General features: G+C 41.5%; 1 protein-coding gene across 1 annotated transcript; it reads left to right on the top strand.

Moving 5' to 3' along the window:
- Positions 1 to 6,310: 6,310 nt before the first annotated feature.
- On the top strand, positions 6,311 to 25,650 carry Znf367 (zinc finger protein 367). Its single transcript, XM_042686963.1, has 5 exons — positions 6,311 to 7,050; positions 15,370 to 15,520; positions 18,939 to 19,058; positions 21,369 to 21,507; positions 23,177 to 25,650. The coding sequence occupies exons 1-5, from the start codon at positions 6,649 to 6,651 to the stop codon at positions 23,397 to 23,399; spliced, it is 1,035 nt and encodes a 344-aa protein (XP_042542897.1). The 5' UTR covers positions 6,311 to 6,648; the 3' UTR covers positions 23,400 to 25,650.
- The last annotated feature ends 958 nt before the right edge of the window (positions 25,651 to 26,608 follow it).

The following is a 26,608-nucleotide window of genomic DNA, read 5'->3' on the forward strand; positions in this document are numbered from 1 at the left end:
CCTGGATCCTGCAAAGAAAGCCCCAGTGCTTCTGGGTGAGCCTCTTTCGAAGGTGATGCTATAGGTTTTGCTGCAGGTCACTGGTGAGGGGCAAATCACCAGGAAGGATGGAGACAATAACTTTAGCCTGAGAATACTGTCTGACCAATGGAAACTTTGGAGCTAGAGAATGAAAGTCTTCCTGATATTTCTGGACCCCAGAGGGTAAACCCCACATACTCTCCTACAGTATATTATATCATATATTAATATTACATATATAACGTGTATGTCATATATTAATATTATATATTTTTTCTGGTATATATTATGCTCCAGGTGTTGCATTCCAGATGGTATAAGCTGCTATGGTTTATTTTGTGATCCATAAAACTGACTCCACAGGTGCTACCCTTGATTATGGGGAAAAGCAGGCAGGACTAGGAGTAGAGATTGAAGCTAGGCCTGGGCTCCTAGAAGATCTTGACACTAAGTTTCAGGCAAGTCTTGAGATTTCATCTCAGGTAATGGCAGAGGCTTAGGGTTATGACTCACTGAGGATTTATGGGCTGTGAAGACACTGGAGATTATATTGAAGAAGACAAATTTCATGCAACAGTCACCTATGCCAGGGACAGTAAGGCTCAGAGGATTTCTGTGTAGAGATGGAAGACCCCAGAAGAGCTGGGTAGACTTTGCTAAGAATGGTCCTCATATAGATTTGGACCTAGGGCTGCATGTACTTGTGCAGCTCCCCTTTCTTGCCACTGGAGCTCTAAAATGGAAGGGAAACTGCCAAGTCCTGCTGCTCAGCAACAGACTCTAACACTTCCGTACAGAATTCAGGCAGCACTCTAGCCTATCTTGTTGGACACAAGAATCAGTTTTACTTTCCTTCTTTCCACATCAAGCAGCCACCTCTCTTCTTGATTTGGGTCTCCAAGAATGCCAGAACATCAAGTCTGACAAATGAGAGGTTACCCGGCTCGATGTGGTAGGATGCACGACACCTCCAGAAGAGGCCTCTGAAGAATGGAGGGCAAGGGATTCCTGCTTGGCCTCACATTCTACTAACCCCTAAGGGAGCCAGTTCCTCACACCCAGCTCCCTGCAGGACAATGCTGACATTGTCAAGCTGGAAGGGCCAATGTCTCTGGTTAGTGAGTCATGAGTGGACAAGCCAGAAAGGCTGCCAGTCATTCCATAAGGGAATCATGTTGGAGAACAGGTCCTATTCCCCAAGTATGATGTTCTAGGGAAGAGGAATTGAGGCAAGTCATTGGGATGGTAATGGTCCACTGGAAATTTAGTTTCCAAGGGAGACATACTTTCATGGCAGAGCATGGTCTGGTGGTAAGATCACCTGGTTAAGAGAGCCTGTGGAGGGTAGAGTTGGAGAAGACTCGGGTTTTGTGGCTGGAATTGCATTTTCTGGTAGGTTTTCTGAGAAAGGAGTGTTCAGTGAAGTTAATGACTTTTTTTCACAGAAGTTTTGAAAACAGATGGACACCCAAAAGAGGCGACAACTTTCATGGATGCTTGAGATAGCAGGTGACTGGCCTCTGCAACTGTCCTACTACACATCTGACAGAGAGGATCTGGACATAGCAGTTTCTGAAAGCAAGTAGTGTTGGGATGCTTGTCTAGGAGGCTACAGGTAACAGAAAGTACAATGTTGTAACTAGGACCAGCCCAACGAATAGAGGGCCTGATGGCCTACAGTACAGGGGTGGGATGGGGCAGTTGGGGTGGGGAGAAGGGAACTCTTGAATCTAGTTACCCTCTTAATATATCTTTTACATGCACTCCCTAGCCTGTCCTCATAATCATAGCCATTACTTTATCTGTCTCAAGACTCAGGCTGGCTGTACTTAATCCCAGGTATGCCTAGAACATGATAAAGAAGGGAACAGGAAAAAAGTGACCAGTCACCTTGGCACCACAGAAAGCAGCTTCTGCTCCTCCTCAGCTTCTTTTCTCAGAGGTCTCTGTCCTGTAAAATCAGGATGTGGCTTATGCACAACAAAGGTAGAAACACAGGGATGTTACAGCATAACAACTCTTAGGATAGGGACTGCTTTAAGTATAAAGGTCTGAAACCTCCAACAATTAGAAGACAAAGTCAAAAGTGCAACAATAATGTAATATTATTTGCTTGTTTATGTGGCTTCTCACAGACCTGTGTGTCAACCTGTACAATACAAATATCAAACTACCATGTGAAATACAGAAGTGTCTGCACACCTCAGACATGAGTACAGACCCAGGAGCAAAGCACTTTGCACAATGTCAAGACACAGGTATGGTGAATCACAGCATCATTTAGTCCTTTTATTACTTCTCACCTGGCCACCTACTGAGCAGCATCCAACTCATTACCCACTCAGATCCTTCATTCTAGTAGAAGCAGGGACTCAGTTATCACAGGTTGATTGTCTTTCTGTGAGTCTCTCCTCAGCCTCATTTTCTGTTGGAGTCTGTGCCTAGCAACTGATGTCCTAATGAGCCTGATATCTCCAGAAGGAAAAAAGAGGGCTCAGTTCTGGCAAGCTCAGACCAAACAGATCCAACAATCTAAATCCTCCTTTTTATTATTTTTGGTCAGTCCTTGGGCTTAGACTCAGCCTGTGCATTGTCCTGAGCTCCTTTGTTCAAGGCTACCACTTTATTTGAGTCACAGCTGCACTTCCAGTTTTTGAGCAGGTTAATTGGAGATGAGAATATCAAGGGGACTTTTCGGCCTTGGCTGGATTTGAACCGGAACCCTTACATCTCAGCCTTCTGAGTAACTAGGATTATAGGCGTGCGCCACCAGCACCCAACTCCCTCCTCTTCTTTTTTCTATAAAACGTTCCCAGTCTCTTAAGAAGAAAATATGTAAAATTAAGGACTTAGAACTCTGTATAGGAAGCTCAGGATATCCACTATAGGAGTAAAATGCTGCCCATTTAATATTTGTTCTCTGCCTTGCTTAATTCTTAAAGGTGGTAAAGTATGTTCAATTTTTCTTATTGAAAAACCTCAAAGGAGAATTTTGTCTGTAAAAGCAAAGAAGGTGCAGGCAGCAGTCTGATGTGTGCTCCCTATGTCCTGTGGACAGAGCTCCAATCTCTGCTCAGAGGACCACAGGGGTCAGCACTGCTTCCTGGAGTTGGGAGTCAGATCAAGTGTCAGCGAAAATTGTTCTTGAGGGCACCCACCATGTGTAACTAAAGCAGTCAGGCCACAAAGTCACTATTCATTCCTTCTGCCTGGAACCCTCAGCACAAGGAGGTAACCTGTCAGTTTCAGATGGAAACCTTAGTCTTACATGAACTCCAATCTGTCAGGCGTCATGCCTTACAATAGTGATTTTGCTTCATCTGCTTCAATTTTCTATGTTAGATGTCTCTGTGAAGCAATCAGATTCACTCTTTTTTTATTGTAAAGGTGATGTACAGAAGGGTTATAGTTACATAAGTAAGGAAATGAGTACAATTCAGATTCACTTATTCTATCAGATAGAAACTGCTGGATGGCTTTAGCCCCAGAGCTGATTTTTCTCTTATATACCAAATTCTCAGTGGGCCCTTCCCACCTCAACCCTAGTTTTAATCCTCCCTCCTCCCACCCACGAGTACATCATACTCAGGAAACAGAACTCTTTCTCCAACAAGATCATGGGGTTTCTCCCATACTCCCTTACCTAAAGCACCCAGAAGGCTGTACTTGGTGTCAATATCTAAGAGACATGAGCCAAAGCTCAACCATGGCTTCAAGCAGCTATTCAGAAAAGTGAGAATATTCTCCATGATCTGAAATACATGAGTGCCAAAGGCAACTGAGTCCTGAGGGGGCATAGCTTTGACTATAATCCCAGACCTGTATCACAGAGCATGGCCAAGTTATGGGTTTCTGGGGCATTCAGAAGAGGTTGTGCCGATACCCCCATTCTAACCAGCCAGACAGCAGAGCTCTTTACCTAACTCTGCTGCTCCATTTTCCAGCTCTACTCTTTCTTCATGTTGTGTATTTACACAGAAGAGCTTTCCTATTTGTTCATCTGTGACCAAGGTATTACTGTTCAGAGACCATGTATGCTACTGCTTTTAAAGTCTTGCATTCAATTTTTGCTTCTCTCTCAACATTAACACTCTGTTCAAATCCATATCTATACTTTCTCCCCTTTCATTAACACATAAAAACGTTAAATTTCTTTTTCATTCCTGCCAAATTGTAAACTTTTGTGTTTCAGTGAGCCTTTAATATCTTTAATCAGAAGAAATTACTAGAATTATAAAACAAGAATAGACAAATATTTATAGTTATAACTTTAAGCAGCTTTCTTTTCATGTGTGTGTGTATATATGAAAGAGAGAGAGAGTGCACGAGTGAGCGAGAGAGAGAAAGAGAGAGAGAGAGAGAGAGAGAGAGAGAGCGCCTGCATGTGTCTGTGTGTTTGTGCCCAGTACTGAGGCTTGAACTCAGGACCTAGGTGCTGTCCATGGGCTTTTTCTTTCATAGTTGGTGTTCTACAACTTGAGCCATTTTAGCTCCACTTTTGGCTCTTTGGTGGTTAATTAGAAATAAGTGTCTCACAGATTTTCCTGCCTGGGTGATTTTGAATGGAGATTCTCAGATCTCAGCTTCTTGAGTTGCACCTAGGAACTTTAAGCACTCTTGGATGTAAACTTTTACCATTTGTTTTTCTGAAGCTAATGAAGCTTAAACTACTGATTTTTAGCTATACGCCTCATAAACACACACACTCTCATTCACGTGCATCCTCTGACAAATTTTTACATAAAAGTATCACGCTATTGCCTGTTTTATCCTTTAAAAATGTATCTTTGGGGGAGGAGGTTGGGAAGGTGGCTCAGTGGTAGAGCTCTTGCCTTGCATGCATGCGACCCAGGGTTCAATTCCTCAGCACTACATAAACAGAAAGAGCCGGAAGTGGCTCTGTGGCTCAAGTGTAGAGCGCTAGCCTTGAGCTGAAGAGCTGAGGGACAGCGCCCAGGCCCAGAGTTCAGGCCCCACGACTGACCAAAAAAAGAAAAAGTGTACCTTGGAATGTATGAGTACCAAAGTTTTCCTTGTTCTTAAACAATTGTGGCTAAATTTTGGCATAGCTGCGCGGGTGTAGGTGGGTATGTAAAGTGATATTATGCATATTCTGCAGTCATGCAATAGTCAATTTTAACCCTTAATCATTGGACATCCATCCACCCATTATCCATTTAATTCATCATATATTTATGGATCCCCTAACATGAGTCACGCTGGGCTCAGGGAGAGAGTGCACAGAATAAATGGACAGTCCCTCCACCTACCTGGCAGGGAGGAGCCAGATGCTGTGCTTTGGGGTTTTGCTTGTTTTGCGCGCGGTGTGCTTGAGTCCTGGCTGGTCCGGGTTCTGTGGGCGGCTCAGGTTTTGCAGTTCGCCCCTGGCAAGGGCCCCGAGTGGAGCGCGAGCTGGCAAAAGGCGAGTGCTCGCTGGCAGGAGGGCGTCCGGAGGCTCAGCAAGCAGACAGCGGGGTGGTGGGTTCCTTTAGGCAGCTGTGTGTCCCCGTGCTGCGAGTCGCCCACCCCAGACCCTAGAGACCCTTTCCTCCAGTCGCAGAAGAGCGGAGCGGTAGCCCAACACGGCCTTGGCCTCACAGGGCCCCCGTAAGACTGGTGGAGGGAAGCGGGTAGAGGATGACCTTTAGCTAGGTCTAATTCGCAGCGAGCACAACAACTGCGGAGACGAACTCCATTAGGAAACTACTGCTGCCACCAGGACCCGGTGCAGCACAATGAAGCGCTCTAAGGAGCCGAGCTCCGGGATCGGAGGGCGGGGCTGGCTGCAGGGCCATAGCCCTTTAAATTCCAGCGCGCGGGAACCTCGGCCCAACAGCCACAGCGGACGGGGCGGGGCCGAGTGGGGCGCGCGCCACCGCTGGCCAACGACCGCCCCCGGCTCCACCCTCTCACAGCTTCTCCAATCAACAACTTCTCTGGCCCCTTCTCGGCCTCACTCCGGCGTCCCAGGCTGGGGCGTGGCTCCAGGCGGGTGTGCCTGAGCCGGCATATACTGCTCGCGTTCCATAGTAGTTTCGAACACAGTTGGCTCCCGAGGCAGGGGGTGGGAGGGAAGAGGCAGCCAATCGTAAGTCTGTAAGGACCCGCGCGCAGGCATGGCCCCGCCCCTTTCGACTAGCAAGCAGTCCAGGCCTAGCCATTGGCTCACTCGACCTGTCACTCTCCGCTGTGGCCAGCGGGCTGTGACCTCGCCGTGATTGGCTCCGCCCAGGCGCGAAATGTAACGCGGGAAAAGTCGGAGCTGGGACCGCCGTGGCAGGTTGTTATTTTCGGGCGCCTGGCGCCGCACGTCCTGTTTTCCAGTCACCGCCAGGACCAGGCCGTCCGCTGCTTCCCGCCACTGCAACCTGCCTAAGGGAGTACAAAGAGCGGAGGGAGGGCTCGACCCAGGGTTGGGGTTCAACCCTGCCCGCTGGGAGCCGGCAGTGCCGCGTCCCTCAGCTTCTTTGGTATTCTGCTGCGCAAGATTCCGGGAAACGTCCGCCTGCCATGAGCCGGCTGGCCTGAGTTGGAGATCTAGGGCAGCGCGGGCCGGCGAGCTTGGGGTAAACCGGGACTCAAGGAGTGCAGCCCGAGGCTGCCGGAACTGCGGATCGGGGCCGGGTGATGATACGGGGCGTGGAGGCGCCGATGGGGGACAACCCGCCACCGCCGGTCATCTTCTGCCACGACTCTCCAAAGCGGGTGCTGGTGTCTGTCATCAGGACGACCCCGATGAAGCCAGCGTGCGGCGGCGGAGGGGAGCCGGAGCCACCGCCGCCGCTCATCCCCACCAGCCCCGGCTTCAGTGACTTTATGGTGTACCCGTGGCGCTGGGGCGAGAACGCGCACAACGTGACGCTCAGCCCCGGGGCCGCCGGGGGCGCCGCCTCGGCCTCCCTGCCGGTTGTAGCGGAGCACCCGGGGTTGCGGGGCCGGGCCGCGCCCCCGCCCGCTGCCTCGGTCGCCGCCGCCTCGGGAGGTGAGGACGAGGAAGAAGCGAGCAGCCCGGACAGCGGCCACTTGAAGGTGAGCAGCGCGGGTGGATGGGGCGCGGGGCCTCTGGGGCCCGTTAACGGCGCAGCCCGGCAGCCAGCTGCCCCCGCCGACGCGCTGGGCAGGGCGGGGCCGAGTTTAAAATGCGAGGTTGTTCTGGCCGCGGCGAGGGCAGCGGCTGACAGGACGCTGACGTCACTGTCGCGCGCCAAAACCGGCCCCCGCGGGGTGGGGTGGAGTGGCGGGGCGGGGGGGGGGGGGGGAGGGAGGGAATCACGCGTCAGACTGGCGGCCAGAGTTCCCAGCGGCGCCTGGCTAGCAGGTGCAGTGGGCGGGAGCGCGCTCTCGGGGCACCGGGGAGCCCAAATTTAACCGCCTCTGCCGTCGGCTTGGCTACTGCTGCACCGCCTGGCCGGTGAGGGAAGTCGGAGGAGTGGAGACGTTGTGCGGGTTCCTTGGAGTGCGGGAAGGGAGGGGACGCTCAGTGTCTTTCCAGTCATGTTATGAAGCTCCCGGTTACGGCTACAGCTGCCTGGCAGAGACAGCCAAAGAGCAAAGAGGGGCGTTGGGGCGTCTTCCCTAGCGAAAATGGGGTCTACTGCCCTTCATTCGTACGCACACTGCTAAGTGAGGAAAGCGCACCCAGAGGTGCAGCACTTGTTTCCTACAACCCTGAATTACTCCAGAAGGATGTGACCATCAGGTTAAAACCTGTGCTTTACAGATCAGGCAGCTCTGGCTTACAGATGCTAATAAAGTGACCTTCCTGCGATCACACAGCAAACGGACTGTTGGTCACGGTTTCATGGCCCCTAGCCCTGCACTGTGTCTTTGCGCTGAATTCGGCTCTGTTTCGGAGGCAGGGCCAAGGGCTATTTGCATATTTATAACATCGTTTACGGACATATAAAGTTACCAGTACAGACAGATGAGCTACCAGTGGGAGAAGCATTATGCTTCTCACCTGTAAACCTCCAGGAATACTGAAACCATTTTGTCTGTCACGATTGGACTTCAGTACTTTACATTCTGTAAATACTCAATAAAGATAGTCCATAAGAATTCTCTTGATGAGTTAGCGGTGCTGTTGTAAGGTTAATAACTAGGTTGCCGTTATTAAGTGGCTATGTAAGCATTTGTTCATCTTAAGTGCCAACAAGTCACCTAGTGGACTAGTGAGTATGTATTGGTATGTACTGTATAAATTGAAGTAAGTTTGGTCGTTTCACTTAAAGTAACAAGATTGTTGAAACTCCATGTTGTTTGGGTTGAGAAAATTGATACACTGTGTTACTAGTGTAAAGAACTATAAAGTAACATTAACTGCTTTGACACACTTCAAGTCTTCAGACTGAAAGGCAGTAGGAGTCATAATATTGGGTGTTAGTGAAGAAGACAATTGTTTCTGGCTATAAGTGGCCAAGAATGCGCCGTAGATATTTTAGGAAACTGGATAATTTCCATGTTTTGGCCCTTTTATTATATTGTTAAGCAATATGGAGGTGTACATGCACAAATACTTATCAGATTTTGTATTTGTGTATTCTTTATTTTAATTGCATCTAATTTGAATTATCCAAGAAGTATAATGTTATAGATAAGTAAAATCTATAGGTACATTCTTTATGGCTTCACACAAATCTTTTATAAATGTTGTTAGCACAAAGTATAGGTTTGACTTTTATTTCTATTGTCCAACTCTTTCAGAGGTAAAATATTCCAGATGTTACAGAGAACTTGTAGAATGAAAGGCTATTTATGTTTATTCTCCTTTTCACAGGTGTCAGGTGGCATAGTAGCTGTCGTTTACTGTCTGGCATGGAGTAAGCACTTCATAATGTTAGCAGCAAACTATTGCATGGCTCTGTGTTGGGTATTTTTGACATTTCAAATTCATTTAATCTTGTTTGCATGATGAGGAAGGAGAAAGTAGAGAAGAGTTTGAGATTAAGATTTACAGTCTTTCATACTGTAACTTTCATAAATCGATTCATCCTTTTCTTTTTTGTGATACTAGGGTTTGAATTTGGCTTAGGCTTGCTAGGAGATGCTCTTATACCTTTAACTCTGATACTGGTTTTAATTTGTCTTTTTTTTCTTAGTGAAGCAATCCAAATATAGCTACAGAAGTTTATTCATTTAGCCTCCTTACCCTAAGAGAGAAAGATCTGGAATGTATCTTTATTTAAGAAAGCCAGTTTGATTTGTGATTGGTAGGCTGGTTTAAGAGGGAGTCCTGAACTCCTTTATTTTGTTTTGCTTTTTTAAAATACTTGTGATAATTGTTGAATCCTGTGAATCATGCTAAATCTTCCTAGGAAGATGGATGGCAGGTTTGTAATATAGGCAGTGCCAGTAACATACTCCTGCTATGACTTCAGTATGCCTCTTAGAGGCATATGCTGTAACTGTCAAGACAGCTGTGGGTTTGAGCACATTTGTGTTCACTTACTGTCTTGTTGCCACTGCTCCCAAGGGAGGAGTTAACATCTATGCCTACAACCCTGTGTCAACTTCCTCTTGCTTTTTGTTTGTTGCTGTCCAACACTGCCACCCTTGTCTAGGAGGATATCCATCTGCCAACTTACTGGGGCCCCTATTGGTGTATAATTATATATTAGCATATCTTCTGTTTGGTAAAATTCTGGGAGAGAAGACTTCAGGTTTAACATTACTCCAAGCCTCCCCATGCCCTTGACTTTATGTTTGTGTTGTGGAGGCTTTTTTTTTTATTTATTTTATTTTATTTGTGAACATACTGTACAGAGGGGTTACAATTACATGGGCAGAATAATGCGTACATTTCTTACCAAGCATTGCAGCCTCCTCCTTTGGTTTACCCTTCACATCCCTTCCCAGCCTCCCCCCTCCCCCCCAATCCCAATCCTTCTCCTTCCCCCCCCTTCCCCCCCCCACCGACGTTGTAAAGCTCGTTTTGGACATGTCAACTTGTACTTCTCATTGTTGCAACAGGTCCACCTGTATCCTTAAACAACTGGTTTTTCCCCATCTCCTTCACAAGTTATACTGGCATCAAATATAGTGAAAGCAGGGGTTATACTGTGGGGGAGGGACATACAAAGCAACAAAGAGATAATCTTATAAATGCGTTAGAAACGCATGAAAGAAAAAAACATTAAAATACATATCTAAGGGTTCATTTTCCTGACATCACATTATCTGACCTTTTCCGCTTGACTCATACATATACTAGATATTGCAAATAAGGGAAACCATGGGACCTATGTTTCTTTGGGCCTGGCTTACTTCACTTAATATAATTTTTTCCAAGTTTTTCCATTTCCTAACAAATGGGGAAATGTCATTCTTTCTGATGGAGGCATAGAATTCCATTGTGTATATATACCACATTTTCTTGATCCATTCATCTACTGGGGGGCATCTGGGTTGGTTCCATATCTTAGCTATGGTAAATAATGCTGCAATAAACATTGTTGTGCTGGTAGCTTTAGTGTGGTCTTGTTTGTAAACATTTGGGTAAATGCCCAAAAGTGGGATTGCTGGGTCATAGGGGAGTTCTATGTGAAGTCTTTTGAGGAACCTCCATACTGCTTTGTGGAGGCTTTTTTAAGTACTGTGCACCCTTTATAACCTGCCACTGTCTTTCTCAAGTCCTCTTTCTTTAACATAACATCTAGACTGCATGTAGTCATACAACTCAGTTACAGAAATTTGTACATGCTAATTTTTGGTAACATGTTAAACCTTGTGTCAGGTGGCATAGTAGCTGCCATTTACTGTCTGACATGGAGTAAGCACTTCATAATGTTAGCAGCAAACTGCTGCCTGGCTCTGTGTTGGATATTTTTGACATTTCAAATTCATTTAATCTTGTTTGCATGATGAGGAAGGAGAAAGTAGAGAAGAGTCTTTGAGATTAAGATTTATAGGTGATAGAACTGAGGAACCTTCCAGAACTTTTTTTTTTTTTCGGGGCTTTAACTCTGGGCCTGGGCGCTATCCCTGAACTTCAGCTCAAGGCAATCACTCTACCACTTGAGCTACAACACCACTTCTGGTTTTCTGGTAGTTCATTGGAGATAAGAGTCTCATGGTCTTTCCTGTGACTGGCTGTGAACTGGAAACCTAAGATCCTGAGTAGCTAGAATGACAGGTGTGAGCCCCCAGTGCCTGACTATAAATTGACTTTAAGGGAGTTATTTTAATTTGTTTAGTAGCAACTGATATAGAATATGTATGAAATATTATAGCATATCACTTTCAGTTGATTTATGCAAGGGTATACACAATGCCAGAGGTAAATTAGCGTTAGGATTTGGGAAATTGTGAAGATAAATCTAGATGAAAGGGTTAGGAGGCAGATACAAGGTTATAGGAATTTTGGATCTAGATCTGAATGAGAGAAGAGAAATAGGATCAATTATAGTTTTTCTCATCTAGGTATGAATACTTTAAGATCTAATTTATCTTCTAGGTTATGTTTATTCCCTTTATTTGTATTTCACTGTATAAAAATATCAAGGAATTAAGTTTTTTTAGTCATCACATGGCTAAACATTTTCAAAATTACTAATTGCCTTCTGGAGATACACAAATTATTATTTTTTTAAGTTACACTTAGTAAAGGAGCTGAACACCAGTGGCTCACACCACTGAGTAATCCTAGCTATTCAAAGAGGTTGAGATCTGAGAATTGCAGTTCAGAGTCACCCTGGCCAGGAAAGTTCACGAGACTATATCCAATTAACTACCAAAAAGCCAAGTGGTAGAGTGCTAGTAGCCTGGAGAAAAAAAAAAAAAGATCAGGATTAGTGCCTAAACTCTGAGTTCAAGCCCCAGGATCAATCTCTCTCTCTCTCTCTCTCTCTCTCTCACACACACACACACACACACACACACACACACACACGTACACACAAATTACATTTACTAGGGGCTGAGAAGGTGGCTCAGTGGTAGAGCACTTGCCTTGCATGCCTGAGGCCCTGGGTTCGATTCCTCAGCACCACATAAGCAAAAAGAAAAAAGCCGGAAGTGGCGCTGTGGCTCAAGTGGTAGAGCACTAACCTTGATCTGAAGAGCTGAAGGATAGCACCCAGGCCCAGAGTTCAGGCCCCATGACTGGACCAAAAAAAGAAAAAAAAATTACATTTACTAAAGTATGCAGAAGTTTTTGGTAATGAAATCATGCCTCTTTTTTTTTTTGGTCGGTCATGGGGCTTGAACTCTGGGCTTGGGCGCTGTCCCTGTGTGAGCCCTGTACCTCTTGAGCCACAGCGCCACTTCCGGTTTTCTAGTGGTTTATTGGAGATCAGAGTTTCACAGACTTTCCTGCCCGGGCTGGCTTTGAACCGAGATCCTCAGATCTCAGCCTCCTGAGTAGCTAGGATTACAGGTGTGAGCGACCAGCAAAAAATCATGCTTCTTGAAATTGCTTGCTGGCATATCTTTTTCTTGTGAACTGTCAACAATCTTGGTAAGATTTGTTCCTTAGGCCACAGATGCAGTTGTTTTATGATGAGTTCATGCTGTAATTGTCAAAACTTGCCTAGAAACATAGTTTTCTTGTTTTTGTTAGGGGCAAAATGAAAATGGTACTTTTTAAGTAAGTAGTATGGCTTATTTAAAAATGTATTGTTAAAAGATCCTTCATTTCCTTAGGGCATTAGATGACTCAGATAAAAGAGTGTATTTAGTGAAACCTTACCTGTCTGTGGTCAGTATGTTGTGTTGTATTGTATTGTATTGTATTGTATTGTATTTTGCAGCACTTCCTCCTTTGGAAAACCTAGTTTGCTTGTGGAGAACTGAAGTGTTATTTGAAATATAGCAGTATGGTTAATGTTTTGTGTCTTCTTCTCTGTTAGACATGCTTTTTTCATATATATGTATTTTATATATTATATATATTTTTTTATATGTTACATATATAATCTTTCTGTGTGCGTGTGTGCCTGTGCCTGTATCTGTGCTGGGAGCTGTCATTAAGCTTTTTTACTCAAGACTAGTAATCTACCACTTGATCCACAGCACTACTTCAGGCTTTTTGGTGTTTAATTCGAGATAGAAGTCCCAAAGACTTTCCTTCTCTAGCTAGCATTGAACCTCAATCCTCAGATCTCAGCCTTCTTAGTAGCTAGGATTACAGGTATGAGCCACTGGCACCTCATTTATAACTCTTTAAATATTCAATAGCAAATCAGTTATTCTGAATTGCATAGAGTCGAGTCAATAACATGTTAGAAAAGCCAGGGATGGTTGGCTCATGCCTATTGTCCTAGCCACTCAGGAGGCTAAGATTGTAGGATTGTGGTTCAAAGCCAGCCTGGGCAGGAAGAGCTCTGAAACTGTCTCTCTCGCTCTTTCCACACACACACAGTTTAGATGTTGTATAGAGTGGTTACTATTTAATAAGCCAGGCAATAAATACGTTTCTTAGTCCATGAGACTCTTGTCTCCAATTAAGCACTAAAAAAAAGAAGCTGGAAGTGGAGCTGTGGTTCAAGTGATAGAGCACTAGCTTTGAGCTAAAAAACTCAGGGAGCCGGGTGCTAGTGGCTCACATCTGTAATCCTAGCTACTCAGGAGGCTGAGATCTGAGGATCATGGTTCAAAGCCAGCCTGGACAGAAAAGTCTGTGAGACTCTGATCTCCAATAAACCACTAGAAAACCAGAAGTGGTTCTGTGGCTCAAGAGGTAGAGCACTCGCCTTGAGCTGAAGAACGCAGGGGGACTCAGGCCCTGAGTTCAAGCTCCAGGACCTCCCACCCCCACCCCCATGAGAAAGTGATCCTTTCATGGCAGAGGATTTGTATACTCAAATTTTTGTTTGTCTGGTGATAGAGATTGAACACTGTCTCATGCTTAATAAGGCCTTAGAACTCTACCTCCTGAGCTACACTGCCAGTCCTTTTTTTTTTTTACTTTTTACTTTATTATTATACAGAGGTGATCTATAGAGGGCAGTCTGGAGTCTTATGTTCTTCTTCTTTTTTTTTTTTTTTTTTATAGTTTATGTCCATCTAGGATATTTTTTTGTTGTTGTTGTCATAGGGCTTGAACTCAGGGCCTAGGTGCTGTCCCTAAGCTTTTCTGCTCAATACTAGTGTTTTACCACTTTGAGCTACAGATTCACTTCAGTTTTCTGGTGGTTAATTGGAGACAAGAGTCTCACAGACTTTCTGCCTGGGCTGGCTTCAAACTGCAATCCTCAGATCTCAGCCTCCTGAGTAGCTGACAGATGTGAGCCACCAGCATCCTGCCCATTTAGGATTTTGAGAGATTTCCTTAAATCCTGAAACTCTCTTCTCCCACCTTCCAACCAAAAAAAGAGAGAGATTTTCCAAGTCTTTGGAGAATAGTTTTTGTTGTTGTTGTTTTCATGATGGTAGTGGTAAGAGCTGAGCTCTGTACTCTACAATTGGGCTATAAGCTTAGGGGCACACTTTTAGTGCTTAGCCACACTATGCTCCTTTTTTTTTGCTGTACTGAGCCTAAAGATCAAGCAGAGGCAAAATTTTAGAGACTATGAAGGCTTTTCTGAGCATCCTATCTAGCCTGAAAATGAAACATGTGTGGCTTTTTAAGTATTTGAATATTTGTGGGGTTTTTTTGTTTGTTTGTTTGTTTGTTTTGGGTGGGTCCGGTCATGGGCCTGAACTCTGGGCCTGGGTACTGTCCCTCAGCTCTTCAGCGCAAGGCTAGCGCTCTACCACGTGAGCCACGGCACTGCTCCGGCTTTTTTTTTCTGCGTATGTGGTGCTGAGGAATCGAACCCAGGGCCTCATTCATGCAAGGCAAGCGCTCTACCATTGAGCCACCTTCCCAGCCCTGAACATTTGTTAATGCTCTAATTTTTCAAAGAAACTTTCTCCACTTTCTCCCCGCTCTTCCGTACAGGCTTTTAATGTGTCTTTTTGTCTCAATTCTTAACTGCCCATCTGGCATCAGATTATTTGCCTTGCAAGACTTTTGAGCATTGTCCTCTGAAGAATCAATTATATGTTCTGGGAGAGTTCTTAGGTAAACACTTATTTCAGAATAAAGTCTGCTCTGTTTCCTTTGGAAGGTGGGACTAAGTTCCTACAATAGGAATACAGGCATTGTTATGACACACTGGGCAAGGGAAAGAGAACAGACTAGTAAAAATTGCAAAGCTTTCTCCTTATTCAATATTTGCTGAGTATCCGCAGGGCTAATTTGGATAGTTTTTCCTAAATTTTTCAATGGTTTATATTGAGGGATGGGCTATTGGAACTATCTACCCCACTGTTTTTGCTAATGTCACTCAAGAAAGACTACTTTATCTTTTATAATATATTGCTTTTGTGAATATAAATTATATTAAGATTTGTAAACATTGTTTACAGGATGGAATCCGGCGTGGTAGACCCAGAGCGGATACAGTTCGGGATTTAATAAATGAAGGAGAACATTCATCTAGCAGGATCCGTTGTAACATCTGTAATAGGGTATTTCCAAGGGAGAAATCACTCCAGGCTCACAAAAGGACTCATACAGGTAAGTGGAAAAATTTTTGGTACCTTTAAGTTTTCTTACATTGTTCACTGTTGTTTTTGAAGTTTTAAAAACAAGCACTGTGTAGTCAGTTGCCTTTTGTTGAGGTAGTTTATTTGGAACATCTGTTCCATGTGACCTCCAAAATTACTGTGGTAATTAAGCTAGATGTCATGGTCATATTGTTGTAAAATGAGTTCTACCCTGTGCCTACCTGAATTTTACTTGATATGCTCTTAAGATGACTTAATTTTTTTTTTTTTGTGAGGTGGGGGGGTCCAGTTGTGGGGCCTGAACTCTGGGCCTGGGCGCTGTCCCTCAGCTCTTCAGCTCAAGGCTAGTGCTCTACCACTTGAGCCACAGCGCCACTTCCAGCTTTTTTTTTTTTTGCTTATGTGGTGCTGAGGAGTTGAACCCAGGGCCTCAGGCATGCAAGGCAAGTGCTCTACCACTGAGCCACCTTCCCAGCCCCAAGATGACTTAATTACTAAACTCATTTGTAGGCCAAATATGAAAACAGCAATCACTAATTTTTAACACTTTATTTTTAATTAGCATATATTATAGTATATTTTTGTTTTGTGGTATTTCCAGATGTGCACATAGTACTTTGAAAAAATTTCATGTCCTCTGCCATATTCTAATTCAAATGGATTTTGGTAGATTTCATTATACTGGGCATAGATAGATAGAGCTGCGATAACATGGATATTGATATACAGGTTTTTTATATATTGAGTTACTGTCTTTTGGATATATTCCCAAGAGTGGTGTAGAGTTGTAAGTTTTAATTTTTTGAGGAATCTCCATACTGATTTTCATAGTGGTTGTTACTAGTTTACATTCTCACCAACAGTGCATAAAACCCTTCTCCATCCTTGCCAGCATTTATTTTTGTTTTCTTAATGATTGTCCTTCTGATGGGATGAGATGAAATCTTAGTGCAGTTTCAATTTGTATCTTTATGGTTAACAATGTTGAACACTTACATATTTATTAGCTATTTGTATTTCTTCTGAGAAAAGTATTCAACTCATTTGCACTTAGATTACTTTGTTCTTTCACTGTGTAACTTTCCTAGCTCTTTTTATGTTCTGGATATTAATTTTTCATTGAATAGCTGGTGAAGATTTTTTTTCCTCTATTGTCTCTTGGTTGTGGTCATTATTTTGGCATACAGAAACTAATTTGGTGTAATCTCATCTGTCAATTCTTGTTCTTGTTTGCTGAGCAATTGGAGATAAGTATATTTTCCAGAGTAATCATCAATTATTAATAGAATAGTTAGAGTGTTCAGTATGCCATTAGAGTGTTTAACCAAACCATTAACTTTATGTTTAACTGATTTTTCAGAATTAATGTAGTTTAAGTAGCTATCCCAAGATTATTCATGCATCTTTATTTGTATGTAGAAATATTCCATGTAGCACTGAGCCCAAACTTAATTTATAGAGGACCATTTTTCTCTCCATAAAGTTGGCCCCAGGGGAATGAACCTTATAGTTCTTTTGTGTGTATGTATGTATGCATGTATGTATGTATGTATGTATTGTTGGTCATGGGGCTTGACTGTCTCTGAGCTCTTTTGCTCAAGGCTGGAGTGCTTTAACACTTTGAGCACAGCACCAATTCCAGCTTTTTGGTGGTTTATTAGAGATAAGAGTCTCATGGACTTTCCTGCCCATGCTGGCTTGAAATTGTGATCTGAAGATCTCAGCCTCCTGAGTAGCTAGGATTATAAGCGTGAGCTACTATTGCCTGTCTTCCTCTAATTTATACATAAAACTTAAGTGCCAAAACATGGATTACCACTGAATTACAATGTATTTGGCCCTTAAATTGAGAGCTACACTGACCAGATGTGTGACGCTTAGCACTTGGAATGTAGAGGTCTAAATCAAGATGTTCAGTAAGTGTGAAATGTACTTAATGTGAAAAAGAATAAATAAGACTGATACTAATAGTAATTATTATGTATTGAAATCACACTAAAATGAATCTGCCCTTTTCCTTTCTTTTATTTTATTTTTTGTTGGTCGTGGGGCTTGAGCTCTGAGCGTGCGTGGGTGCTTCCCTCAGCTCTTCAGCTCAAGTCTAGCACTCTACCACTTGAGCCACAGTGCCACTTCCTGTTTTCTGGTGGTTTATTGGAGATAAAAGTCTCACAGACTTTCCTGTTTGGGCTGGCTCTGAACCATGGTCCTCAGATCTCAGCCTCCTGAGTAGCTAGGATTATAGATTTAAGTCACTGATACCGGCTGCCTTTTTCCTTTCTAATGAAACTTGTTACAGTTTATTTTTGTTGGATAGCACTTTTACCTCTCAGTCTACTGACAGCCCCTCCACCCCTGTTTTTTAATTTTTTGCAGTTCAGGGGTTTGAACTAATAATCTAGAGGTCTTGTGCAAGGTAAAACATTAATCTACACTTGAGCTGTGTCCTTAGCCCTGATTTTTGAGACAGGATCTCACTACTTTGTCCTGGGTTGACCTTGATCCTCCTGTTTCTGCCTCCCCAGTAGCTAGGTTTACAGGCATGGGCCATCACACACAAGCTTTCTATTTCTTTCTTTCTTTTGGTGTTTACAGAAGTATACCCTTCTTATTCAAATCCCTAAAAAGCGGTAAAGTTTAAATTTGGAATCATTACAAAGTAAGCTTACTAGATATATTAGATACCATTATTAAACTATTATATTAGATTACCATTGTTAACTTTAGATACTATTATTAAAACTATTACTTTGTGAAGTAATTTAATTTTGGTGACTCTTATATTTTAAAAATTAATTAGGCCACTCCTAAATCAAAGTAAAACAAACAAACAAAAAAAAAAAGATGAGAAAGAATAGCCTCCAGGCTAGAATGTCTGTCCTGGGGGAGATACAGGTAAATTCTGACCCCTTCCAGTAGCTAAGATTGCATAACATATAAAAGTCAGCATGTAATTTTCAGTTGTCCAAAGAATGGAGTAGAGTTTAGGGTGATCTGGGAGGTAGATGGTATGACAAACAGAGCTCTATGCCAGCTACTATGGAAGTGCTATGCAAGAAGAGTCTAGAGGCCAGTTAGGAGGGTGTGGGAGGGTCCCTTCAGGTTGGGTGGTATTGGAGGCCATGGTAGAGGAAATAGCCATGGAAAACAAGAGTGGTAGACATTGTAAAGAATCAGCAAGAGCTTAGGATTTAAAGTATGGGAAATAAAAAATATAGGCAAGGTAAATATGAAAACTTCAAGGATTTAAGCCTGGATTCTCGACAGCCCATAGCCTAAAGAGGATACTGTGTTTCCTCTTTTGATACCACCCACATGATGCTGGGGACCTTGCCACTTGTCCCTTTGTGTACAGTGATGTGTTTTATTGTGCACTTGTGATCTGTTGCCTTATTGTCTCAGGTATAATGTAACATCTGTCTTTTTAGGTGAGAGACCCTATCTGTGTGACTATCCAGACTGTGGAAAAGCCTTTGTTCAAAGTGGACAGCTCAAAACTCATCAGCGTCTTCATACTGGAGAGAAGCCTTTTGTTTGTTCAGAAAATGGTATGGTACTTAACGTTAAGTTTCTGGAAAAATAGTGAGTTCATAGGTAAAGTGTGTTTTACTTGGATTTTTTTCAGGGAAGAAAATTTTGGTTACAATTTTAGAAAACACCATATAAGCTTTCCACCACTATCCCCAAGTGCTGAGTATGAAATCTAGGGCATGAATGCATGCTAGACAGGTATCCTACCACTCTGCTTCACCCTGGCCCACGTTTTCTTGTTAATTGTGATCCATGCTTAATTTCTTGGAAATGTCTTGAGTTCTAAATAAATTATTCTTTTTATATGAAAGCCTTAAAAGAAAATTCAAAATGCTACATTTAATTTTGAGGAGGAGATAAAAATATCTATAAAAGTAAATACAACCTTCAGAGTAATCTTTTACATTGGTTTTAAGTTTTAAACTTTGTGTGTTGTGGGGGGAGGGGTTATGAGGTTTGAACTCAGTCTGGTGCTTACTTGGCAGTTAACTTCACCATTTGAGGTATCCGGAGCTTTAATTATTTTTCAGATAGAGTCTTACTATCTCTCCCTCCCCTCCTTGGGGCTGTCCTGGACCACAGTCCTCTAACTTATACCTTCTGCATGGCTGGGATTATAGTGTGAGCCACCACTCCTTGTTTATTTGTTGGTATGTGGGTCTTGCTAACTTTTCATTCAGGCTGGCCTAGAACTACTGTCCTCAATTTCTGCCTCCTGAGTAGGAATTAGAGGCAGAAGCTATTGTGTCTGGTTAAACTTTTCAAATACTAAACTGAAATAAGCATATTAACCAATCTTTTATCACAATTTATAGATTTTTGCTATATTTTTTATAAAATTTAGTACAGTTGTTACTTTATAGTTTTTATTATGTTACATATGATTACAGACTTTTTTAACATTTAGTTTTATATTTAGAAAACTTCTAATACTTACCTTTTTGTGTCCAGCTTATTTAACTTGATGTCTTTGATTTTTCTGCAAATGATGTAACTTTAGTCTTCTTAATGGCTAAATAACACTCCATTTGCAAATGCCATAGTTTTTTTAATCCACTTATCTACTGACTGGCATTCAGACTGGCTCCTTCCTTGGCTTTTGTGAACAGTACCACAGTAAATAGGTGTGCAGGTGTCTTCTTTTGTATGCTGACTAAATTAAGAGTTGTATAGTTCTATTTTTAGTTTTTGAGGAACCTGAATACTGTTTTTCATAGGTGCTGCCGTAATTTACATTCTTATTAATAAAGATTCTTCCACATCCGCACCAAGATTTTTTTTTTTTAAGTGATTACTGTTGTGATGGATGAGATGGGATCTCATTGTGCTTTTGTATTTCCCTGATGGCTAAAGATAATGAACATTTTTCATGTTTTGCACTTTTGAAAACTTTTTTGTAATATATATTTTTTATTGTAAAGATACTGTACAGAGGGGTTACAGTTACATGAGCAAGATAATGAGTCTATTTCCTATCCAGCATTGTTACCCCCTCCTTTATTTTTCCCCTACCATCCCTTTCCTCCCCACCTCTACCCTCCCCCCTCTCCCCCCAATCCCCGCAAAGTTGTTTTCAACATACTGTCTTGTACATCTCATTGTTACAATGGGTCATCCTGTATCCTTATTTTTTTGCAGCATTTTGTTATTTCCCTTTCCCTCCCCAAATTAGAAAAATGTATATACAAGATGCGGGACACCATAATCAAATACAGTGATAACAGGGGTTATACCCTGAAGGAAGAACATACAATTGATTCAGATCATTTATCCATTGTTTGGTTTGGTTGCTTTTGGTAATTTTTTAGTTCTTTATATATTTAGGGTATTAATCTTCGTTGATGAGTAGATAGCAAAGCTATTCTCCCACTGTAAGTTGTCTTTTCATTATGTTCTTTCCTGTACTGTGCAGAAGCTCAACAGACTTCCTCATTCTACTTAATTTTTGCTTAAGCAAATATTAGCTACTGAATATGTAGCATGTTTTTAATTATGCTCATTACCAATCAAGCTGAGAGGAATATTGTTCACATCTGGAACTTTTTTCATCTTTTGAGATGTATCTTTATGATTGACTCCAAGAACAGAATTCCCAGGTCAGAGTTTTTGAACATGTTTATCATTTGTATTTGTTGGTGATGACCAAATTGTGTTAGAAAATTTTCTTGTCCCTTTTATTAACATTGATAAGACCATGTAGAGGCTTGTTTCATTATAAAATGTTGAATCTCTACCTGAATTTACTTTGCTTGGATAATAACAAGACTGAACATTTTTACTATCTGTCTGGCTGGATTCTCATAAGTGTTTCCTTCCATGTCCTAAAGGTTGCCTGAGTAGATTCACCCATGCAAATCGCCACTGTCCAAAGCACCCTTATGCAAGGCTGAAGAGAGAGGAGCCCACGGACACACTGAGCAAACACCAGGCGGTGGACAACAAGGCTGCTGCTGAGTGGCTGGCAAAGTAAGTCCTTTCTCTATTCTCGCCTTAGAAGATTCCTGTCTGCATTATGGTTGTGGTAGGGACTGAGGATTCTCTCATTCCAAATAAGTTGCTTCTATGCATATTTTGTAAAAATAACCCTGAAAAGTCCTTTATTTCCGGTGAAATTGTTGAGTGGCATTAGATTCTAATGTGTGTTAGGAAATTACAGTAGTGCCCTAACCACAAGTCTTCTTAATAAACTTTTTCAAAGCCTTCTGTGACTCATTGAAAAAATACAGAATGCTTCAAGAATTTGCATGCCATATTGCAATGGAGGGAGTCAATATAAACTTTTTTTCTCTTAAACATTAAGAACTTACCTGCTGTAGACTAGCCAGCAGCACCTGGTCATGCGTTCCCACAGCTTCACATGCTGTTTCTACATTTAGGATCAAGTTCAGGATCCTGCACTTGCTCAGAAGTGGCTTTGGTGTTGAGCTACACCTCCTTATATTTGAAATAGGATTTCACTTCCTGCCTGGGCATGCACTTGGACTGTGATCCTCCTGTTTTTTGCTTCCCACCATAGCTCGATGACAGGCATATCCTACTATACTCAGCTTCTTCCACTGAGATGTAATTTCTCAGACTTTTCTACCCAGGCTGCTTTGGAACCACAATCATGATCTCACTAACCACATACCTGGTATGACAGCTATGAGTCACCACTGCTGGGCTTTTCCTAGAATTTTATATAGATGTAGTTAAACAGTATGTATCCTGTTTGGCTTCTTTCATTCAACATCATTATTTTAAGATTCATCCATTTTGAGTGTGTCAAGAATTCATTCCTCTTATTGCTGGATAGTAATCAATTACGAGGATATTTGTCAATTTTTGACAGACATTGGGTTATTTTAAGCTACTACAAATAAAGCAATTATAAACATTTATATGTAAAACTGTATGGACATTTTTACATGGACGTTTTTACATGAAATAATAAGTACTGTTTTTATAGCTCTCAAATACATTGTGGTTTAGTACATTACATTGTTCATTTCTCCCTTCCTCCTTCCTTTCCTTTTCCTTTTCCCTTTTCCCTTCTCCTTTCCCCCTTCCCTCCTCTCCCTCCCTTCCCTTTCTTTTGTAGTGATAGAGATTGAACCCAGTGACTTGTGTAGGTTAGGCAAGCACTCCAGTTCTGATGTAAATCCCCAGCCCCAGTGCAATAAGTTTAATGGCAAAAACACACAATTAGAGTATGGAATTTGAAACTGCTGGGTTTTAGTTATAGAAGCCTGAACAGAAGTCTTCACTTCTTTGAGGTTGATTGAGTTTTACCCTCTGTAAATGGGAATGATTTAAAAGCTATCCTGTGTTAAGGAACATCTTTTTTTTTTTTTTTGTCAGTCATGAGGCTTGAACTCTGGGCCTGGGCCTCAGCTCTTCAAAACAAGGCGAGTGCTCTACCACTTGAGCCACAGTGCCACTTCCGGTTTTCTGAGTGGTGGAGATAAGAATCTCTCGGACTCTCCTGCTCGGGCTGGCTTTGAACCACGATTGTCAGATCTCAGCCTCCTGAGTAGCTAGGATTACAAATGTGAGCCACTGATGCCCAGCAGGAACTTCTTTTTGAAAAAAAGAAAAGTCAGTATTTGGGAATTCGACGTGTTCCAAATAATTGATGTGTCCACCTTTCACACAGATACTGGGAAATGAAAGAGCAGCGTGCCCCCACCTTAAAAGCCAAGCTGGTTCAGAAGGCGGATCAGGAGCAGCAGGACCCTCTGGAATACCTTCAGTCTGATGAGGAAGAAGATGAAAAGAGTGGTGCCCAGCGCCGGCTACAAGAGCAGCGGGAACGCCTGCATGGGGCCCTGGCGCTCATTGAGCTTGCCAATCTGACTGGGGCGCCACTCCGCCAGTAGGCTGCACACAGACTGCACTGTACAAAAGTACTGCCCAGCGTACTTACAAAGTAGATCCTTGGGCGTAAGCTAAGCACCTTATTTGCTTGTCATAGGCTGCTATTCTGTAGAAATTTATGAAGAATGTCATTGCTCCAGAATATGGGGTGAGAGAGAATTGCACTTTTTTTCTATGGAAATGGATTTGATGTAAAGTTTAAAATATTTTGTAAATATGGACTGCACAGTACAGGGTAGAAAACTACATATTGTGGGAAGCTAGATTTTGCAAGTTTAATGCATTCATTGGAAGCAGTTCTCACAGGAGGCACTTTCTGAATAAGACATTTGTGTGAAAGAAAAAAAAAAGAATGGTACAAATAGCCAAAGAAGGTTGAAATAGATTATTTGAAAGATCTTTTTTAACAATGTATATTTGTATGTTTTAACGATATAAGATGGGTGTATAAGGTAAATGTTTCAAAGTTGCAAAATAGCATGCCCAATAAGCTGGAAAAATGGGAAGATGCTCTAAGTCATGGACTTGTCAAACAGTAGATAGTTGAAGATTTTGGTAAGCTGCACCACAGTTCAGAATTTTCAAAAGTGGAGTAAAATCAGTCTGTCTTTATCTTTCAGGGGCTTTATAATTCACTATAATGTTTAAGTTTGAAAAACACTTGTCACCCTTTACATGTTAACTTGGTAATTTTTGCACATTTCACATTTCTCATTCGCTGAAATTGAGTGATTAATCTTGCAAAGTCTAGGTAACATGGTAATTGGTGTATATATCTATACCAATTACATCTGTTATGGGCCCTGTAATGAGATTTGGCACTTGTGTTTGTATTAATAAAAGGGACTTCTACAGGGTTATTGTATAGTGAAATGTTTTGGATCTTTTGTTAGTAAACACTAAATTTTATTTGTACTGCTTGTTTAGCGTTTTTAGCAGATGGAAGCCTCCATATTTATATTTTCAGTGCATAAAGCCACCTTCTTGCTTTACTTCAGAATAACATGCCAAACTATTTTGTGTTCACTAAATTTAGCTGTCAATTAAACACAGCAGAAGAATATTAGCTACTCAAATATATAGGCATCTGGAATAGTTTGAACTGCAAGTGTATTGACTTGTGTGGTGGTTTTAAATCTTGTTTTCCAAATAAATGAAATTATTAAGCACCACCTTATATATTAAAGAAAAAAAAAGAAAATCTGAGCAGTCCACCTCCCAATGTAGGCATAAAACTGTTACTTCAGCTTTAGTTATAAGCTGAAATAAATTACATGCATAGCATGGTAATTTAAAAATTGCTTAGAGTAAACCACAGAGTAGTAGAAGGAAAGATTGGTTCTTCAGAGCCTTTTTTACTTTGAGTTTAGGTGGTATCCTACAAATGTAGTTCACACATTATCTAGAATGTAGGCTTCTTTATCCAAAAATCCCAATGTATTGTAGTATACAGGTAGTTTAAAATGAATAGCCATGGGGGAAGAGGTATGTAATTGTCTTGAAAGAAGCAAAAGTATGAAACTGAATATAAGAGTTGCAAATAATGTGTATGATGAGGACATACTTTAAAAATGTAATTCCTCTGTACAGTAAATTACAAATATTTAGGGATTGTTTATTGTAAGAAAAAAATTTATATTTGTAATAGTCGAAGAATTTTGTTTGTAATCTGGTATATAGAATTTTAACTTGGAGCACTTAAAAATGTGGTGAGAGAGAGCATAGCATCTGAATTTTCTGTTTGAATTTTTCCTCTTAAGTGAACATAAATATATGAATTGAAAAGCAACATTTATCAGTCTTGGGAAGTTTAAAGTCTGAAATTTTACTTAAGGAAGAAAGGGCAATACAAAGTTTGAAAATGCAAGTATTTGCCAGATGATAAAATTTAAGACCTAAAAGGAAGGGTTTTTGTTAGTTTCCAGTCAGCTTTTGTCAACCACACTAGTTATTTCAGAAACATTTTTTTAAATTTGTATAATTAGAACAATTAAAGAGATGATAACTTCACTATGGATACATTTTTAGAGGTTCATTTTTGATATAAGATACATTTGGACAAAATATATTGGCATCTAAAATTTGAGGTGTGTTCAGACTGCTTTTTGTTTTAAAAATGTGGTTTACATTCAAATTTTGGAAGTGTTTTATGTTTCATATGGCAAAGTTGTAGTTTGGCAGAGTTAGCAGCATATCAATAAATATGCTGTAATTTTAAAAGATGCTTTGAATAAAAATTTATTTTAATTTAAAGCTTAAAGTATCATTCTTAAAGATTTTGCAATTTATTTTCCTACAAAAATATAGTAACCATATTATCTGAAATATGTAAAAAATAAACTGGCTTGTGGCCCTTGCTGTAATCCTACCGTCTCAGAAAGCTAGATTGGGAAGATTATGGTTGCAGGCCACCCTGGGTGAAAAGCTCATGATATGAGCCCCTACCATACCAATAAAATGCTGACACGGTGCATACTGTCATCCTAGCTATTGAACTTAAATAAGAGGCTCACAATCCAGGCCAGCATCGGCAAAAAGTGAGACCCTATTCAAAAAATAGTGGAAGCAAAAAGGTCTGGGGGTGGGGTTTAAGTGGCAGTATGTTTTCCTAGCAAGAATGAGGTCCTGAGTTCAAATTCCAGGAACTCCCCAATTCTCCTACCCCCAAAAAAAATTAGTAATAAGAAACATAACCTACTATATTCTAACAGCATTATTTTGATACATCTCATTACCATCTCATTTCTGGGAATTACAGTTCCTTTAAAATTACAACCTTTTAAATTATACTTAACTTCATTATCTGGTTCATCAATACAGTGTTAGAAATGCACTGGTGTAGGTAGATACTAAATTATTGCCAGCTCTATCCCATACCTTAAATTAGGTAATAAGGAACTGGAATTTCACTTCACTTACATTCAGCATATATTGAATCTGGAATCACTTTACCAAGAATCCACTGATAGAGCCTGTTTCCTTTGCTATTGCTATAAATTGGCTTTCTTTTTCCATCTGTTATCTCTCATCCTGATCTTCATTGTGCAAAAAATTCCCAAGCATCTTTTTAGTGTGAGTTGTGATTTAAATGGTGAAAAAGAAAAAAAAAATGCTGAACATCCAAGGCACATTGTAAATCCTATCAGGAGGCAGAGATCTGAAGATGTTTGAAGCCAGCCCTAGGCAAGAAAGTCCGAGATTCCTACCTCCA

The sequence above is a fragment of the Dipodomys spectabilis genome, unplaced genomic scaffold (genome assembly GCF_019054845.1).
Source record: "Dipodomys spectabilis isolate Male_0828 unplaced genomic scaffold, ASM1905484v1 ptg000098l, whole genome shotgun sequence".
Taxonomy (NCBI): Eukaryota; Metazoa; Chordata; class Mammalia; order Rodentia; family Heteromyidae; genus Dipodomys; species Dipodomys spectabilis.

Bases quoted from the DNA above. Each gene is read 5' to 3' on its own strand.
- Znf367 (XM_042686963.1), top strand. From the start codon at position 6,649: ATGATACGGGGCGTGGAGGCGCCGATGGGGGACAACCCGCCACCGCCG. The intron at 7,051-15,369 runs GTGAGCAGCGCG...CATTGTTTACAG, and splicing joins CGGACAGCGGCCACTTGAAG to GATGGAATCCGGCGTGGTAG. The intron at 15,521-18,938 runs GTAAGTGGAAAA...CTGTCTTTTTAG, and splicing joins TCACAAAAGGACTCATACAG to GTGAGAGACCCTATCTGTGT.